The sequence below is a fragment of the Mytilus edulis genome, chromosome 2, assembly GCF_963676685.1.
Source record: "Mytilus edulis chromosome 2, xbMytEdul2.2, whole genome shotgun sequence".
NCBI lineage: Eukaryota > Metazoa > Mollusca > Bivalvia > Mytilida > Mytilidae > Mytilus > Mytilus edulis.
The window spans coordinates 90,900,365-90,918,283 of NC_092345.1; the positions used below are offsets into that span (position 1 = coordinate 90,900,365).

Sequence of the window (17,919 nt, forward strand, 5' to 3'; positions counted from 1 at the left end):
AAAAACACCATTTATTAGCCATATAGAAGCATTGGTTTGACGATTTAATCAAAAGGATAGTAGTAACACATAACTATCATGTCATATAAACGCCCCTTCCTCAGAGCTTCATATATAGTTTTGATACTTTAATACTGGGAAAATTTTAGCACTTACCGTTTTGAAAATATAATTCCTAAATATGAGATATTAGTGACAATCTATATTTCATTAAAATTAATTCTAGGTTCAAGTTACTATCAATGTGTACTTCTTCATGTATTTTATATGTCAGTGTTTAATGACCGACGGAGATATATTTTCTCTCTGTATAACACCAATAACAACGAAAATTATTCACTAGTTTGACCATTATAAGAAATACAAGATTTAATCATCAATATCATACATTTTTATCATTTCTTGCCATAGGTAATTTCTACAAAGTTTGTTTGAAATACGCAAAGAGGGATCAATATTTCGTGGCTTCCTTCTTCTAAAAGTGCATTTGTTCTTGATGCAAGAAATACATTAAAACATGTAACTCTATAGATATAGAAAGATGTTGTAGGAGTACCAAATAAAAGACTATCCATCCAAGTCACAATTTATAAAAGTAAACCATTATAAGTCAAGTTACGGTCTCTAACACGGAGCATTGGGTCACACCGAACAGCGTCCTACAAATTGTATAAGGGGCACCCAAGGAATACTAGTGTAAACCCATTCAAACGGGAAAACCAACAGTCCAATCTATATAAAAAAAACGAGAAACACTCATGAACCACATCAACAAACGACAACTACTGAACATCATATCCCTGACTTCAGCAGGTTTAAACGTTTTAATGGTACCAAACCTTCATCCTTATCTGAAACTAAAGTGTAACATAACAGCATAGAAAGACAAACTATAAAATGTCAATTGAAATGGCTTAACTCCTTCAAAAGCCGTAGTAACATAAATGAACACACATTGGACAAATGAATTTGATCTATGATACAATGTAAATACATTTACACGTATTACTTCAGCTGTTAAAATTCCGTTGTTTAATGGATTTATTTAAATGAGTATTAGTTCAAGTTAAACGATAAAAACTTTCCATGGTCAACTGTCAAACGTTAAAAACTGTCCATGGTTAACTCTCAAATCTTGCTGTATCCTTTTCCTGTAACTCTAGTTAACGCAAACATAGATCCTTCCTTAAATGAAAGAATAAACATATATAATAAAAAACATTAAACGTACAAGAATTGCTGATTTCTATGTTTGCATTTACAAGCATTCGTATTTTCGTGAACATAGTTAACATGGTTCATATTTTCGTGAACATGGTAACATGGTTCGTATTTTCGTGAACATAGTTAACATGGTTCGTATTTTTTTGCACATATATATTTGTTGTTAGGATTTAACCAGAGCAGAACTGTGTCAATGGCATATTTAAACATGTGGTTTAACACCACTGGGTCGATGCCCTAGGGTATCACCAGCTCAAAAGTCTGACTATTAATTATGTGGTCATTTTGATAAATTTCCTGTTTACAAAACTTAAAATTTTTCGAAAAACTAAGGATTTTTTTTTTTTTATCCCAGCCATAGATTACCTTAGCCGTATTTGTCACAACTTTTTCGAATTTAGGATCCTCAATGCTCTTCAACTTTGTACTTGTTTGGCTTTATAACTATTTTTGATATGAGCGTTACTGATGAGTCTTATGTAGACGAAACGCGCGTGTGGCGTACTAAACTATAATCCTGGTACCTTTGGTAACTATTGGCATATAGAAAAAAATAACATGTGTTTTTATAAAAAAAAAAAAAAACTAGACATGGTCCATCAGTAGCGCGGGAATTAAAATGTTATTTTTAACTGTTTGCAGCAGGAAGGAAAAGACACCATTACGTTTGCGATGTTTCATCTCATGTATCTAAATGCATTACACTATTAACTGTATGGTTACAAGAGCGCAATTATTCGTTATGCATTTTCCATATGATACCACTGGTGTTCCGTATTTTTTTCTCGAAGACTACACAAACTAGAGAAAAAACGGGTAACAGTTCCTGTTACTACAAATGCCAATGTTGAATTACAACCAAAAAATATATAGGGTGATGCGGCAGAAATTGAGTTAAAATACAGTTAAAAAAGATCATATTTTTAATGGCTCCGACGTGCAGAAATGGAAGATATTTTTTATACTTCGTAAAATGTGAATATGATTTTCTGCAATTTTCAAACCTAATTGGATAAGCTTTCGATTAAATGTAATTATAATCCCGCATCATCCAATCAGAAGCTGTATAGGATTCTATTCTGAGTACCATCTTTGGGGGGGGGGGGGGGGGGGGGGGGTAAAATGTAAACAAATAGTTGCGCTCTTGTAACCGTATGGGAGAAAATCTAAATGTTTCTATTATATTTTACCTTCACTAATGATGGCAAACTAGTCCATAATGTATAATTAGGTATTCTCTCTATTCCAACTGCTTTTTTTATAGAAAGTCTGATACAGAATTCCGCCGATAAAGTATGTTAAAAGTAGACATACCAATCTATAAGAAAGAAAAAAACCAATGACGACATTCAGTTCGAATCTATAGTTTACAATAAAACAAAAAAAGGGAAACTTCAAAGCTTATCTTGTAAATAAAGCAAAGTTTCAACTTCCAGAAATCTTAAACATGACCATTCATATATTTAAATAAATTGATGATTATTATGTTTTTATATCTAGTGCTTAACCTACAGCGTTCTTTATATTTATTATTCTAATTTTATGGATAAAACTTAATGGAATTGATATGAAAGTCAGGCAGTTTTCGAATTTATACCTGTTGTTGGTTATTTGTGGGAAAATTATACAACAAATGTCAAATAAGAACATATCACAGATCTAAATAAAAGGCTTATATTTCAGTTGTATTCTCCTCACATATTTCAACCTCTTCACATATAACGTAAAAATAAACATTACCTATATTTGTGACGAGTTTAAACTTTTGAATTAGAAAAAAACAAGAATGTGTCTTAAGTACATGGATGCCCTATTCGCACTTTCATTTTATATGTTCAATGGACCGTGAAATTGGGGTCATAAGACTAATTTGGCATTAAATTGAGAAAGATCATACCATAGGAAACATGTGTACTAAGTTTCAAGTTGATTGGACTTCAACTTCATCCAAAACTACCTTGACCAAAAACTTTAACCTTCAATTTCTATGTTCAGCGGACTGTGAAATTGGGGTCAAAAGTATAATTTGGCTTATCAATTATAAAGATCATATCATAAGCAACATGTGTACTAAGTTTCAAGATGATTGGACTTCAGCTTCATCAAAAACTACCTTGACCAAAAACTTTAACCTGAAGTGGGACAGACGGACGAACGAACGGACGAACGAACGGACAAACGAACGGACGCACAAACCAGAAAACATAATGGCCCTCTTCTATCGTAGGTGGGGCATAAAAATGGATATTTTTTAGATTTCATTATTTGATAATTTACTGCTTATAGAAAACTACCGTACTTACACAATGATGAGAATGGAACCAGCCGACAGTAATGAGGGTGTAAACGGACATGCATATTTACTTGTTAAGGTCATCAGCTGAAAGAAAACAAATATATCTAAAGTAAAAAAATACAATTGTTTGTCAAATACTTTTAATAAAAAAAACTTTAAATCTCCTCATCAAAGCCTTAAAATAAAGGCTTTTTTTATTCTCTCACTTCGAATTATTTTAAGTCTCAAAGTTGCATGTATGTAAGAACTTCAATTCTCAGAGTATTGTCTGTATCAGCTAGAAGATAGTTACTCCGTATGAGGTGGTTGTTGGAATGATTATTGCTAAAAAGAAGAAGAAAGTTCATTTTGGGGAAAATTGAAATCATTATTAGGGTATAATTTATCTTAGTTTTACTTGATTTCCAAAATTAAAGTAAAAACAGTTGAGCGACACAGGCTATTGAGCGCCTCTAGTTATTTTTTTAACTGAACAAATACTATTTTAAGAGGTTGTGACGTTATTTTTATTTTGTAATTTCCCCTCTACATTGGTATGCTGGTGTGCTAGAAACATAATTGTTCAAAAGTGGTAGCTTTCATGAACTAATATTATGCTCAGAGAGGAACACAGTGTTATCTACTGTACAGGTCTATCATTTTACTCTATTTGCTGTTAAATTAAAGATAGTATAGTAAAGCTGGAATCTTTTTTGCGTGATTTTGTTACATACATATGTTGACTCTGTGATCTCTCCTTGTACCTGGAGGTCACCCTCTGTGCTACTATCGCACGTTAGATAAAGCACTGTTGTTCTGAAATAAAATGAAGGAAAAAATAATAATGATGACGAAGATGTAAACGTGTTTAAGGGTCAAATTGCACATATTACATGCATATCAGGACAAGAACATATGAATGTGAAATGATTCAGAATATGACCTCTGAATTCTTAGTATACCTAACCGACATTGCTGAGCCAGATTTAAACGTGTTATTTCACACTGAAGAAAACAGTAGGAATTAGTCTCATTGGTTTGTGTTAACTTCTACATCAAACATGTGGTCGTCGAGTTTTATAATTCTGTGTCAAACTTGCTTTATAATTCTCGATATAAATAGTCTCCGTTGTTATAAATTCAACATTCTACTGTAACATGTACATGCATAACTTTCTGTGGATATAAACTATTTTAGCTTGTTGTTTGTACATATGTATTTATGAGGATGTAAATCTTCACCTAATATGCAAAACGAATACAATTGTTTACATACTAAAATTGCCATATTATAAACGGACCTTTTTATATTTTCTTTCACATTTATGAAAATCTAATAGAAATCTTTACATTATAAAATTGCCATAGAGAAAAATGTTATCTTACTATATTAGTACCTTTTTACATTTTGTATCATAACTGGAGAATCGGATGTATAAACGATGGATATTCCTGTATTATCCTGAAAACAAACAGCTCCTTTCTGGTCCCCAGCATTATAATTATCTGTACCTCTGGTCTGACACACCTAGAAATATAAAATATGTCACAATATTGTACTATAGGAAGTATAATAATCTCAACCTCTGGTCTGGCATGCCTAGCAATATACAAAAATATCACAATATTGTACTATAGGCAGTATAATAATCTCAACCTCTGGTCTGGCATGCCTAACAATATACAAAAATATCACAATATTGTACTAAAGGCAGTATAATAATCTCAACCTCTGGTCTGGCATGCCTAGCCATATACAAAAATATCACAATATTGTACTATAGGCAGTATAATAATCTCAACCTCTGGTCTGGCATGCCTAGCAATATACAAAAATAACACAATATTGTACTATAGGCAGTATAATAATCTCAACCTCTGGTCTGGCATGCATTTGAAGAGTCTAAAATTTTATCTAAAACAAATAAAGACAATTGGTTGGAAAGCATTTATTCATTATTTAAATATCTTAATTTAACCCCAGAATATTTGTTAAATCACAAATCTCATATAAAGTCAATTATCATTAAAAAACTCCGAATTAAATATGATGAAATTTGGCTTAACCAATTAAATAATGACAAACCTGGCATGGTGCAAGGAAATAAATTAAGGACCTACAGAATATTTAAAAATAATATAGGCCTTGAACAATATTTATTGTTAAATAATTGTAAAACATTAAATGAGTTAACCAAATTTAGAATTAGTGCCCATGAACTTGAAATAGAAAAGGGAAGACATAAGGGAATACCCCCAGATAAAAGATTTTGTAAATTATGTAATAATGACATTGTTGAGGATGAAATTCATTTTCTTCTTCAATGTCCATCACTTAAAACTGAAAGGTCCAGTTTTATTTCAGATTTATCCTCTAAATTTACTAATTTTAAAACTTTAAATGACCAATCTAAATTTGTATGGTTGATGTCAAATGAAGATCCATTTGTTAATAACATAATGATTAAATTAATAGATAGTTTAATAAAATCTAGAAGAGTTAAATTAAGCATAAACACATGAGTAGTCCAGCTCTTCTTCTAATTATAAAACGGTACTGATTGTGTTCACTCACTCATTATCTTTGAGAATATATACTGTATTTGTTGTCTCCCTTCTCTTATATAATATTGTTTTAATTTTATTGTCATGTATTGTAATTTCAATGAAAGAAATCAACACAATTATTTGTACACTTTAATTTAAACTGTAATTGTACTGCTCCTCGGGGCGTCTTGATTGACAAATAAAAATTGTTGTTGTTGTTGTTGTTGTTGGCATGCCTAGCAATATACAAAAATATCACAATATTGTACTATAGGCAGTATAATAATCTCAACCTCTGGTCTGGCATGCCTAGCAATATACAAAAATAACACAATATTGTACTATAGGCAGTATAATAATCTCAACCTCTGGTCTGGCATGCCTAGCAATATACAAAAATAACACAATATTGTACTATAGGCAGTATAATAATCTCAACCTCTGGTCTGGCATGCCTAGCAATATACAAAAATAACACAATATTGTACTATAGGCAGTATAATAATCTCAACCTCTGGTCTGGCATGCCTAGCAATATACAAAAATAACACAATATTGTACTATAGGCAGTATAATAATCTCAACCTCTGGTCTGGCATGCCTAGCAATATACAAAAATATCACAATATTGTACTATAGGCAGTATAATAATCTCAACCTCTGGTCTGGCATGCCTAGCAATATACAAAAATAACACAATATTGTACTATAGGCAGTATAATAATCTCAACCTCTGGTCTGGCATGCCTAGCAATATACAAAAATATCACAATATTGTACTATAGGCAGTATTATAATCTCAACCTCTGGTCTGGCATGCCTAGCAATATACAAAAATAACACAATATTGTACTATAGGCAGTATAATAATCTCAACCTCTGGTCTGGCATGCCTAGCAATATACAAAAATAACACAATATTGTACTATAGGCAGTATAATAATCTCAACCTCTGGTCTGGCATGCCTAGCAATATACAAAAATAACACAATATTGTACTATAGGCAGTATAATATTCTCAACCTCTGGTCTGGCATGCCTAGCAATATACAAAAATAACACAATATTCTACTATAGGCAGTATAATAATCTCAACCTCTGGTCTGGCATGCCTAGCAATATACAAAAATAACACAATATTGTACTATAGGCAGTATAATAATCTCAACCTCTGGTCTGGCATGCCTAGCAATATACAAAAATAACACAATATTGTACTATAGGCAGTATAATAATCTCAACCTCTGGTCTGGCATGCCTAGCAATATACAAAAATAACACAATATTGTACTATAGGCAGTATAATAATCTCAACCTCTGGTCTGGCATGCCTAGCAATATACAAAAATAACACAATATTGTACTATAGGCAGTATAATAATCTCAACCTCTGGTCTGGCATGCCTAGCAATATACAAAAATAACACAATATTGTACTATAGGCAGTATAATAATCTCAACCTCTGGTCTGGCATGCCTAGCAATATACAAAAATAACACAATATTGTACTATAGGCAGTATAATAATCTCAACCTCTGGTCTGGCATGCCTAGCAATATACAAAAATAACACAATATTGTACTATAGGCAGTATAATAATCTCAACCTCTGGTCTGGCATGCCTAGCAATATACAAAAATAACACAATATTGTACTATAGGCAGTATAATAATCTCAACCTCTGGTCTGGCATGCCTAGCAATATACAAAAATAACACAATATTGTACTATAGGCAGTATAATAATCTCAACCTCTGGTCTGGCATGCCTAGCAATATACAAAAATAACACAATATTGTACTATAGGCAGTATAATAATCTCAACCTCTGGTCTGGCATGCCTAGCAATATACAAAAATATCACAATATTGTACTATAGGCAGTATAATAATCTCAACCTCTGGTCTGGCATGCCTAGCAATATACAAAAATAACACAATATTGTACTATAGGCAGTATAATAATCTCAACCTCTGGTCTGGCATGCCTAGCAATATACAAAAATATCACAATATTGTACTATAGGCAGTATTATAATCTCAACCTCTGGTCTGGCATGCCTAGCAATATACAAAAATAACACAATATTGTACTATAGGCAGTATAATAATCTCAACCTCTGGTCTGGCATGCCTAGCAATATACAAAAATAACACAATATTGTACTATAGGCAGTATAATAATCTCAACCTCTGGTCTGGCATGCCTAGCAATATACAAAAATAACACAATATTGTACTATAGGCAGTATAATATTCTCAACCTCTGGTCTGGCATGCCTAGCAATATACAAAAATAACACAATATTCTACTATAGGCAGTATAATAATCTCAACCTCTGGTCTGGCATGCCTAGCAATATACAAAAATAACACAATATTGTACTATAGGCAGTATAATAATCTCAACCTCTGGTCTGGCATGCCTAGCAATATACAAAAATAACACAATATTGTACTATAGGCAGTATAATAATCTCAACCTCTGGTCTGGCATGCCTAGCAATATACAAAAATAACACAATATTGTACTATAGGCAGTATAATAATCTCAACCTCTGGTCTGGCATGCCTAGCAATATACAAAAATAACACAATATTGTACTATAGGCAGTATAATAATCTCAACCTCTGGTCTGGCATGCCTAGCAATATACAAAAATAACACAATATTGTACTATAGGCAGTATAATAATCTCAACCTCTGGTCTGGCATGCCTAGCAATATACAAAAATAACACAATATTGTACAATAGGCAGTATAATAATCTCAACCTCTGGTCTGGCATGCCTAGCAATATATAAAAATAACACAATATTGTACTATAGGCAGTATAATAATCTCAACCTCTGGTCTGGCATGCCTAGCAATATACAAAAATGTCACAATATTGTACTATAGGCAGTATAATAATCTCAACCTCTGGTCTGGCATGCCTAGCAATATATAAAAATAACACAATATTCTAATATAGGCAGTATAATTATAGGGTTTCATAACAATATTTTGAACTCGGTTTACCTAAACTCTTTGGAACCTTATCAGTAGGATATTATAAGCCCGCTTCTACTGTCAAACATTAACGTTAGAGGTTTTCAAGCTATTGGTACGTCTCATAATGGAATCTAACTGGACAAAAAGAATGTTTTCAGATGATACATGTGAGTGCTTTGTGTTTTATTGAAGAAATTACGACGGGGAAAATAGTCTGTGTAATTATGTAATGAGATCCTGATAAAAGTTTTGAATCTGAATATGACTGTGATCTTCGACAGTTATCATAACCTAACAAATAGCCAATGGAAATGTCGAAATTTTGTAGCCCATTACCGGAATCTCAGAATACAATCAAATTAAAAGCATTTTCGTAACACTGTAATTCTATACCACAATTCATGCCAAGCTCCGTCTATTCAGATACCAGTAATATGATCTCCTCAAACTGTAGAGGCATATGGTGGCTTGTAAACACAGAGGTTGTAAGTTCGAATCCTGCACGGGGCAGGTACACTCGACTTTAATCTTAATTAACTAGGATCGTCATATTTCTACCGAAGGTCTGTATTTCTCTCTGGCCACTCCTGTCTCCTTCACAAATAAAAAATCTAACCGCCACGAAATAGTGCAATATTTCTGGAAGTGGCGTTAAACACCAACCAATTAATCAATTTTCAAGCGGCAAATAAAAGCAAACCCAAAATCAAAAGGTATCGGGTCTTGAATTAAGTCCTACAATATAGTTAATCTGACATATACATTTTTGTTCTTTCTCAGCTGGATTTGAACTCATATTTCAGCGACATCGTTGTCATACCCTTTTAACCTTTCTGTAAATATGTGTTTTGCTCAGTGTGGGAACACTTTAAACCATTTGGATCAATAAATAATCAGTGACGGATCCAGAAATGTTCATAAGTGGGGCCCACTGACTGCCTAAGGGAACGCTCCGGTCATGCTTCAGTGATTCCCAATATGATCAACCAAATTTCCCCCCTTGCCCCCTCGAAATCCGACTCTGTTAATTGAATGAAAAGATCAAATTGATATTACGTAAGAACGATAATGTGAAAATGTCACTGAGCACAGTAGAAGTTAAGAACAATTTGCAGCTACAATATGTCGATAATGCATAGTGGTAATCCAACTTAGACAAAAACAAAAATAATAGACATGCGCAATAACAGTAATATGTACTAATTATTTTCATAATGGCTTTTAGTCCTACCGCAACATCACTGCAGGATCCTTGACTAAATCCTTTACATGGATTGTACGAAAATGTATCAGACCCCAGACCATCATGAATATCAACAAATCTACAAAATAGGAAAACATATTGTAGATCAGAAATACAAAAGCAAAATATTTAGTTTCAATTTGACAAACTTAAGCTTATTAAAAATAATACTCGTTTAATGAACAAACAACAATATCCGAACATACCTTGCTGATCCGTCTTTCTTGGCCAATTTAGAAAGATCGATAACTTGTCCGTCTTCTAAATCACATTTACAAGAATTCACAGTCTTTATTGCATCACAATTCAGTGCGAAAAGTGAAAACGACAAGTATATCAAAAATAAGAATAAAACCATATTTCTAACATTACATATGTATCTATTTACAATTTAACATGATTATACAAATAAAATTAATGATAATGAAAATATGTGATTAGATTTTACTATCAGTTTGACACAGTTTTGATTTGTTGCTGATAAAGCAAACGGAAGGTAAAGGCAAGCAGTTACTTTCATTGATACTAGAACACACCCGCGAAATCGCGGGCATTCAGAGCGTAGTTTAAAGTATCAGTATGTAAAGTGTTGTTGGAAGAATTTTGTTAAATACAGAATGACTGGAGAATTTCAGCAAAAGTATCATAAGTCATAGGTTATTTATTTCCAAAGTTCCAAATTTTTGGTTTTCTATCAATTTCAATATGAGCATACATTTAGTATGTTATAAAATAGAGAATGTAAATGGGGAAGGTGCCAAAGAGACAACAACCCGACAACAGAAAAAAACAACAGCAGAAGGTCACCAACAGGTCTTCAATGTAGCGAGAAATTCCCGCACCCGGAGGCGTCCTTCAACTGGCCCCTAAACAAATATATACTAGTTCAGTGATAATGAAAGCCATACTAATTTCCAAATTGTACACAAGAAACTGACATTTATTTAAGTAAGGAGCCTGTAATTCAGTGGTTGTCGTTTGTTTATGTGTTACATATTTGTTTTTCGTTCATTTTTTTGTACATAAATAAGGCCGCTAGTTTTCTCGTTTGCATTGTTTTACATAGTCCGAGATTACTCTGACGTCCAACGGCTGTTTTGCCAGACAAGCTGGGGCCGTGGGACGTCAGAGCTCGTCCCATATCAAAAAGTGGATATTTGCCCACCCAAAATAGATGCGCTGCTTCGTCGCTTCTGGTGCCGACTGACGGCCTTGGAATTATATAAATCGGGCATCAATCTGTTCATTTTTCATTTATCTCTTCATTTATGTAAGTTTCACCCACCTGCCAACCTTTATTTTCTCATCATTAGACAGTTTTCACAGTGACCCATCGATTTCGGCATTTTGCCTTTCATTTGTTGTTTCTGTTAATTTCTGTGTCATTTTGGTCTCTTGTGGAGAGTTGTCTCAACATGGCAATCATACCACATCTTCTTTTTTTTGTAATCAATGAATTTTGTAAAAGATTTAATGACTGGATAATTTCAGAAAAAGTATCAAAAGTTCACACGAATAATTTTAGCGCTTATCTGTATATTATGAACATTCATTACTATATGAATAAAGCGTATTTACTTTCAATTCTAAGTTTACTAATCGATCCATGGTGATCATTGATATAGTATACAGACCCTCTCTATTTAATAAACTCTGTGACTGCCGTGGATAGTAAACTTATCAATGATAGCAGATAAAATTCTGAAAATACACTTAAAAAAGTTTATTCGAAGTATATGTATGTTCAAAGTATACAGAAAAACGCAAACCAGAAGTCTAATCTGACTTAAAATTTCGTACAATGACGGGACAATACCCGGATGCCTTTTTTCTCGTTTTTCTCCTAAAATAACTCAATCTGAATAATCATATGAATGGCTGACAAATGCGACTATGCACTGTACCTATTGGACACAGAGGCGTGTTGGTTAATTTATTGTGGAAAGAAGAGAAGCGACACCAAAAATGAGGTCTTCTCGTTTAATAGTATAGAAGATACTCAACTAATGCGACTAGCGACTATGCACTGTACCTATAGGACACAGAGGCGTGTTGATTAATTTATTGTGGAAAGAAGAGAAGCGACACTAAAAATGAGGTCTTCTCGTTTAATAGTATTGATACTCAACTTCAATGTGGCGCATTAAATCTACAATATACAGTTATAACACAAAAAGATTCTGGATTGTTACTGAACTGAAAACAAAAACGTTTCTTGTCAAAACAGATTTGTTCACTGTATAATAATATAATGTTATGAATTTATCGAAAAGAATGTATATTTTTAATGTCTATTATCAATATGTATAACGTGCTTGACCTAATGTTGTTAATTTCTGTGTCATTTTGGTCTCTTGTGGAAAGTTGTCTCATTTGCAATCATACCACATCTTCTCTTTTTATATTAAAAACTGTTTTCTGTGCAGTTTTTTTTTACTTCTCTGTCCTTTTTGCAGGTTTCTTTCAAGAGCTTTGTCTAAACTGTACTTGTTCTGCGCCAATTGAATCCTTAAAGGTTTTATTTATCCATTCTTGATGAAAGATTATATTATATGTACATGTGAAGCAGACCTATCCATTCAATGATTGTGATTATATATATTGTGTGCCTTATTGGTTCCTTAAAGATATAGATGTGTTTAATATTGAACATTAATGCAGTAAACTTTCGGCAAAGAACTAGTGTCTTTCAAACAAAAAAAGTACACAATTTCAAAACTAAATAAAATAAATCAATAAACATAACTAAGTTAAAAGTAAAGTTTTCTAGTATTGTAGAAATTGATCACATACCAGACTTCAATTTCTTATTTTTTGAAATAAATAATTTAAACTATATTGTATTTTATTCATCAGCACCAGGTCTCAAAAGAACGAGCGTTTGAGAAGATAGACACACCAGAAGTAAGAATTAGATAGACAAGAAAATAGTGAGATAAATTCCCCGCAAAATGCGATAATTCTCAAAGATATTCGAATAAAAGCTACAGATCACCATATACGAGTTATGTCCAAGCCCCCGTGATTATAACAAAAGAACACAAATGTATTTAGTTTTTAACATTGCGGAGGGAAGATCAGCGCTCACTCATCCCTTTTCCGTCATACAAATATCTTCAAGTAAGAGGGAGGGTCAATTTGTCATGATTTGAGTTCCAACCAAGACCAATGACCTTTAGACTTTAAATTACGCAAATTCACAATATCATATCTTTCAGATTCCAACTGCATTTTGGCTTGATCAACGTGGACGTGTTTTACTTTAGGACAGACATGGCCTTTAAATTTAATGGATCCATTTCAAAAGCCTTGCTTCTTTGTTACAATAGATCACTCCGTAAGACTACAGTTTAGCTTCAAAATGAGCACATTTTGGATATATTGTCATAATACGATGGATTTCAACATTTTTCGGACCTAAAAGCTTAAGGAAATCATTGACCACAATCAAAGTGTTCTGTAACCAGGAGCTACGAATGATGGTATTGATTCCCAGACAGAAACAACTTCTGAATCTTGAGTGGCGGCCAAAGTTAATTATTCTAAAAATGTTTAGAATTGTTAAAAATTTAACAAAAACTGACGTTTCAACTATAATATAATGCATACTTAAAAAAATCAAATAATACTTTGTCATTTTTAAAATGATGTGTCAAAAAGAAGTTGTTTTGTATTATCAACATTATGATACTAACTATTTCTATGGGAAATTTGTAGTATTATGGTCTAATTAAAACCATCAAAACCTTAGGGACATTTTTAATCCTTCGTGAGCAAAGTTTACTACTGTTTAAATTTCTCATTTTTTCAACAACTGAAGCGAACAAAACAATAAAACAAAACAAAAAACCAAACACATCCATACATTCATAATATACATGTATATATCCCTTTATGACAGTTCGTTATGGCAATATAAACCTTAGACGTGATTATTTACGTCGTCTGATAAAAAGTGTATTCAACCAAGCTATATTTTACGATTTTATTACTTTATTCTATTGAACAACAAAACATTTAAAGTCGTGGTAATAATGATCAAAATACCTGTCTTATCGGGGTATTAAAGGGATGGTCAAACGGCTATATATATGTACATGAAAAAATCATCGACCTATATTTCTGGTTACAAAACACAATGAATTAACAGTTTCTCTTGTGAATCATTGCTGCAAACTATAACAGGAAGATTACATAATTAGACAGCTGTGTGTGACATCCAATTAACTGAATTCGCTGACAGTGAGAAAGATGGCAAACTATCTAGTGTTCGCCTTTTATTTTCAAGCTTTTGGAATATTTACTGTGCTATGCTCTGTTGAACCAAATATTGTTTACGAATGGGAGACCGTGGATTTAGTATGGCCTAATTCTTCAGTTAAAGAGGAATATATACAAAGCAAGAAATTTATCCCTGAAAACAATGCAATTAATGGAATAAAAATGTACAAGGATAATATCTACTTGACAATTCCTAAGCTAAAAGATGGCGTGCCGTTTTCGTTGGTAAAAATTCAGAATGATGCATCTAAAAATCCGCTACTTATTCCATATCCTAATTGGGATATTCAACTTGAAGGAGATTGCTCAAAGATGCGATTAATTCAAAGTATGGAGATAGATCCTTATACAGGATATATGTGGATCATCGATACAAGCTTTGTTCCGCGTGCCGGTATTAACATTGCTGATCAGTGCCCTAGTAAAATTATTATATGGGACCTGGAAAATGACGTCGAAATCCATCGACATACATTCCCTGTTAATGTGACCGGGCCAGGTATGTTTTATTTGAATGACATCGTTCTTGACTTCAACAGTAATAAAACAGCAAGATGGGCATACATATCAGACACCTTAGGGCATAGATTAATTGTTTACGACAGGGAACTTGACATTTCTTATGCATTTAGTCATCCATCAATGAAGCCAGTACAAGAATATGCCAGTATAACAATAGGTAATGTCACGAACGCTTACTCCCCTCTTGGAATAAATGGCATTGCAATGTCATCTGATTTTAAAAACGTTTATTATTGCCCTCTAGCCGGAGTAGGTTTATACCGGATCCCAACAGCTTTATTGCGCAAAAGCTCATCTAATAATACTGATTTTGGAAGGGAGGTAATTCATGTGGGAAACAAAATGGTTCAGAGTGATGGAATATATTATGGTAAGAAACATAACTTGTATTATTCCACATTAGGACCAAGAAGTGTTTACCAGTGGTCGATGACACCAATATCAGAAAACGTCAAACCTGGCAGACAGACAGAGATTGCTAAGGACGATAGGATCGAATGGATTGATTCATTTGCTTTTGATGAAAGTGGCTATTTATGGTTTGTTTCTAACAATTTAAATACGCACTTTTCCAACGATACGATCAAGGGCTCGTCGAATTTTTTCGTTTGGAAACTCTTTGTCGACGACAGCAGTTACTTGAAGTTTTCTGATGATACTAGCTCAGCTCCATCATATTCTCTTGACGTTTGTGTTTGTATGTTTATATTGTTGTGTTCTTTTAACTTTTGGTAACTGTTTTTGAATCTAAAATGAATACAGGTCAAACTTACTGCGCTTTTTGCACAATGTTTCTATATTTAATATTATTATTAATAAACCTAGTATAAGTTGTGTATTTGTTTTATGTCGACTGTCTGTCGATTAGTACTTCTACAATAAATCAATGTATTTTTATTACACTACAAATCATATACAAAGAAGAAAGTATAGAAAATAAAACACAAGTGATACATGTATGTCAATACGTATTATAAACTTTTATATTAAGTATCGATTTTCTCTTATGAGTGCCGAGGTTTTCAAACTTGAAATGTATGAAACAGTTAAAACATAAGGAAATGGGGTTGTATTGCAAATGAGAACTATCTATCAAAGACCAAAGGACAAGGATTTAGAGGTGTATTTGAAGAATGAAATTTGGGACGACAAAAATAAGTATTGAAAAACATTTTCTTATTACACACTGTTTTTCGCATATAATGAAAAAATCTTCAGATTGTCGTATAATTGTTAGGATATTGCCCTCTATCTTGTTTTTATAAACGATTTTAAGTCACGGACAAGACAATACCAGGTCTAGTATTACATTAAATAGTTGAATATATATTTCAATAAAAATGACATGACATATGACTTTGCTGTTATATATTCAGGACCCAGTTGTTCAACTCTCGGTTAAATTTTAACCAAGGGTTAAATATCATAACCCTTGGTTAAACCCTTGATTATTTTCTGTTGTTCATCCTGCTGTTTTTCTGCTGTCTGTATTACTGTAGTTCTTTGTTGTTATTTTCACACGTTGTATGATAAATGATAGATGAGTCCAGTGACTAGTGTTTCACATTATAGACCAGACCAAAATAAACAACAAATCCGTCAATAGATAGGTTCTGAGAAGTGGGTCGGCTACTGGAATAAACCATTATTACGGTATCATAAACGGACTTCTTAAATGGTGATATATTTAATACCTTATGTATTTTTTATTTAATTTAATTTTTGTATGATGCTATTTTTTCAAGGTCTGTTGTCTCTCCCGGTAAAGGTCTGGTTTATTCTTTTTCAATGGAAACCTTGTTTTCATTTCACACGTTAACATTTGGTGTTAAAATATTGGTGAATGAAGATTCATTCAGAAACAGGTTTTGGATTTTTCTCGCTGTGTTGAAGACCCATTGGTTAACTTCGGCTTTTTTCTGCTCTTTGGTCGGGTTGTTGTCTCTTTGATACATTCCCCATTTCCATTCTCAATTTCATTCCTATTTGTTGGTCTAAGGGTAAGACAATAGACATTAAGCAATTTGCCATTTGATTTTGCTATTTGATAAGGGACACAATTACGAACGATTTTTGAACTGTGATTAATATTTTTTTATGTAGACTACTTTTCTTGAATCGTTTATTCCATAGAATTTAAGATGTATGAAGGCTTCCATTTTGCATCATAACCCACATGCATTTGTATTCACGTTAGGATACTTTATTAAGATTTGCGTGACCTCGTTTTACGGGTCAAGAGACCAACATATGGACGCAATTCCGAACAGCACTATATTCATATATCTTGCAGAAGAAATCAACGACAACAGTCTAGATTGATAAAGCATACATTAATCTTAATCTCAAACACATTTTCATAGGTAAATAAGATGCACAAGTTTGTATTTTACTTCAATTACTTCAGAAGTGGTTGCAGACGAAATGTCTGTAATGTGTGAAGGAAAGAGTTCTGATTGTTTTTTTGTGTAAGTTCCTCCTTTAAATTCAAGTTTATCCATTTCATTGGTGAACTTATCATTCATCTATGATTTTTTTTTATATATAGGTCAACATTTCTTTCGGAGTTCTCTGGACTTTTCAATAAAATTAACATATTTTCTTTTGACCATAAATAGGGTCACAAGAGTCTATAAACGTCAATTGTGGGGTTATTTGGGCAAGATAAAAGGCATCACGCACATGAATAGAATCAGGATATATTTTTCTTTCTATATATTAACAAAAGAAGGTAATATGCACTTACCTTAATGTTTTTTTTTATATAATTTGCAGGCCAGATTGTCGTTCTTCTAATATTTTCAGAACAATTTTGTCATCGTCATCAACATT

At 32.8% G+C, this 17,919-nt stretch overlaps 2 protein-coding genes across 2 annotated transcripts; one reads left to right on the forward strand and one right to left on the reverse strand.

Moving 5' to 3' along the window:
* On the reverse strand, positions 1-10,676 carry LOC139510714 (uncharacterized). Its single transcript, XM_071297244.1, has 7 exons — positions 10,491-10,676; positions 10,273-10,363; positions 4,897-5,027; positions 4,234-4,315; positions 3,528-3,604; positions 2,415-2,542; positions 1-1,185 (listed from the first exon to the last, which is right to left on the reverse strand). The coding sequence occupies exons 1-6, from the start codon at positions 10,640-10,642 to the stop codon at positions 2,452-2,454; spliced, it is 624 nt and encodes a 207-aa protein (XP_071153345.1). The 5' UTR covers positions 10,643-10,676; the 3' UTR covers positions 1-1,185; positions 2,415-2,451.
* Positions 10,677-14,268: 3,592 nt separating this feature from the next.
* Positions 14,269-16,438, forward strand: LOC139513394 (protein yellow-like). The gene has a single exon (XM_071301821.1). The coding sequence runs from the start codon at positions 14,536-14,538 to the stop codon at positions 15,820-15,822; it is 1,287 nt and encodes a 428-aa protein (XP_071157922.1). The 5' UTR covers positions 14,269-14,535; the 3' UTR covers positions 15,823-16,438.
* Positions 16,439-17,919: the final 1,481 nt, after the last annotated feature.

Coding starts and splice junctions, on each gene's coding strand:
- LOC139510714 (XM_071297244.1), bottom strand. CDS start 10,642: ATGGTTTTATTCTTATTTTTGATATACTTGTCGTTTTCACTTTTCGCA. Junction 5,028..10,272: donor GATCCTGCAGTGATGTTGCG/GTAGGACTAAAA, acceptor TTATATTTCTAG/GTGTGTCAGACCAGAGGTAC. Junction 2,543..3,527: donor GGTTCCATTCTCATCATTGT/GTAAGTACGGTA, acceptor TCTTTCTTATAG/ATTGGTATGTCTACTTTTAA.
- LOC139513394 (XM_071301821.1), top strand. CDS start 14,536: ATGGCAAACTATCTAGTGTTCGCCTTTTATTTTCAAGCTTTTGGAATA.